General features: G+C 33.5%; 1 protein-coding gene across 1 annotated transcript in view; it reads right to left on the bottom strand.

Annotated features, from left to right (window-relative positions):
- Positions 1-547: 547 nt before the first annotated feature.
- Positions 548-2,537, bottom strand: part of LOC104945255 (uncharacterized) — a gene marked incomplete at its 3' end in the record, with an annotated part of 6,503 nt that continues 4,513 nt past the window's right edge. Inside the window, exons 4-7 of the mRNA XM_010770894.1 lie at positions 1,982-2,111; positions 1,313-1,366; positions 1,203-1,231; positions 548-697 (exon numbers count right to left, since the gene is read on the bottom strand). Of these exons, the coding sequence (XP_010769196.1) occupies positions 548-697; positions 1,203-1,231; positions 1,313-1,366; positions 1,982-2,111 (363 nt within the window). The remainder of the gene's footprint in view (positions 698-1,202; positions 1,232-1,312; positions 1,367-1,981; positions 2,112-2,537) is intronic.

The raw sequence follows: 2,537 nt of genomic DNA on the forward strand, positions 1-2,537 counted from the left end.
TACTTTCTGAAAAAAAAAAATAGGATTTTTTGAGAATTCTGAGATTTTTTGAAAAATAAGGTGAGAATTTCCGAAAAAGTGAGCATTTTGGGATTTTCTGAAAAAAGTCAGATTTTTTAGTTTTTAAGTAAAAAGTCAGAATTCTGAGATTTCAGAAAAAAACTAAACAGTCGAATCTATTTCCCTGTAGTTTTAATTTAAATTCTCTAAATAGATTTTTAAATGTTGGAGTTATCTTTTTACTTCAGAAATCATAAAGTGGTGTAAATACTATGTGGAGATTATCCTGCTAAACAAAACATGTCTGTATCATAAATGTGTGTTTGCCACAGAGATTATTTTCTTTAATAAATCAAATCACATGGAGAAATCCCATGGGCTCAAGGGAGAACAGAAAAACATCATAACTGCAGGGCTCTATTACGCTATCAGATATGTGTTGTGCAAGGAGCTCACTAATATTTGTCTTTTAGCTAGTTATTTTCAGAGGTCAGATACATCAGTCATGGCCCAAGGGTATTCTGGTAGTATACTTGAGTACACCTACCCCCTCTTCCTGGGACTCCAGACCCTTTCTGCTGTCCTGATCAACAGGTTGGGGGGCGGACCAGGAGCTAACACCCGCCTGAAACACTGCGCGGGCCTGAGGTTTCTGCCGCAAGCTGCTCTCCCAGCCAAAACTTCCCCTAGTGGGCATCTGAGAGACAACACACTCCCATTACACACTCAAATATCATCACAACACACCGTCATAAAGGGAAAACCTTATCATGCAAGTGGTTATGATGGCCGTATCGATGAAAATAATGAGGTTAGTAAAGGGAAAAGTATGTCAGTAGATGAGAATTGAAACAACAAATATGATGCAGGAGAAACAATACTTTTTCTGAGTAGTTCTGGTCTTTGTTTACTAGTTGAGTGTAAGGCTGAGAAAAGTATATTGATTGTAGGTTTTTTAAAAAGTATAGAAGAAATAGAAAATGTTCTGAGATTAATGTGATAAATCTAGTGTAATAAATGTAGAAATGTACACGAAAAATAACTTGAAAATTGTCTTAGATTAAAGTGGTAAATAAACTGTACAACATTTACAAATTTACGAGCAACAAACTAGAGAATTCTGAGATGAAAGTGGTAAATGTACGGGAAAGCAATGTACTAAAAGCTGACAGTTTTCATGTTCAAATAATAACAGTTATTACCTCTTTGCCATCGTCTCCATTCTCATCGTCTGTTGAAGAAAATATAAAGTAAGTTTGAACGTTGAAATCTTCAGAAATATGATGGACATCCTGAACCTGATGCTACCTACCGTTTATCTTTGTGAGGCGGACTTCACAATGCTTTACTTTGAGACCATTCATTGCTAGAGAAAGAGAGGAGTGTGATTAACATATGGGCCGTTTGGGATTTTTTTTCAGACTCAAAAAAAATAATGTTTTAATTTTGAGATTTTTCATGGAAAGTAAAAATTCAGTGATTTTCAGGAAAAGTGTCGTAATTTTGAGATTTCAGGAAAAAGTTAGAATTTCAAGTTTTTCTGAAAAAAATTCTGAATTCTAAAATGTTAGGGGAAAAAGAATTATGAGATTTTCCCCCAAAAAAGAGAATTTTGAGATTTTCCCCAAAAAATGAGATTTCTCGAGAAAAAGATTTTCCAAAGTGAGAATTTTCTGGGAAAAAGTGAGAATTTTGCGAAATTCCCCAAAAATTATAATTTGGAGATTTTCAGAAAAAACATTCTAATTCTGAGATTTTATGAAAAAAGTGAGAATTCCGAGATTTTATGGGGAAAAATAGATTTTCCGAGATTTTCAGGAAAAATATATAATTCTGAGAATTTCAGAAATTCTTTTAGCATTTCCAGATCTCAAACACTTTTGCATAACATATACATCAAATGAATAATTACTATACCAGCGTGGTACAGTTATCAAATTAGATGCGTATTTATTATCTGGATTATACGAATTCCTCTCACCTTCAGAGTGGATTTGGGGGTCCTTGCAGTGGTTGTTATCAGAGAGAAATCCGTCGGACGTGAGCTCAGAATCACTTTCTGTTAAAGCTTCACTCTCAGAGAACAGCGTGGCCTCTTCAGCTCCCAGAGCCTGAGACACAGCAAGGGCACAAGGGCACAATATTAACACAAAATAAACACAATCACAACATGGGCTGTTTACACAACGTCATCAAAAATAAGCTTTTTTCTATTTAAAAATTAAGTCCGAATTTTGCGATTTCAGAAAAAAGTTGAGAATTTTGCGATTCTTTGATAAAAGTCAGAATTCTGAGATTATATTAAAAAAAGAAAAAAATGAGATTTTCCCTTTAAAAAAAATGAGAATTCTTGAGATTTTCAGAAAAAGGGAGAATTTTGATTTTCTTTAAAAAGGGAGAATTTAGAGATTTTTGGATAATAGAGAATTTAGAGATTTTTTGATAAAAGTCAAAAATCTGAGATTTTCCTGAAAAAAAGTGAGAATCCTCAGATCTTTTGATAAAAGTGATAATTTTGCGATTTTTTGATAAAAGTG

Source organism: Notothenia coriiceps, unplaced genomic scaffold (genome assembly GCF_000735185.1).
Source record: "Notothenia coriiceps isolate Sejong01 unplaced genomic scaffold, NC01 NC01_scaffold00009312, whole genome shotgun sequence".
Lineage (NCBI taxonomy): Eukaryota > Metazoa > Chordata > Actinopteri > Perciformes > Nototheniidae > Notothenia > Notothenia coriiceps.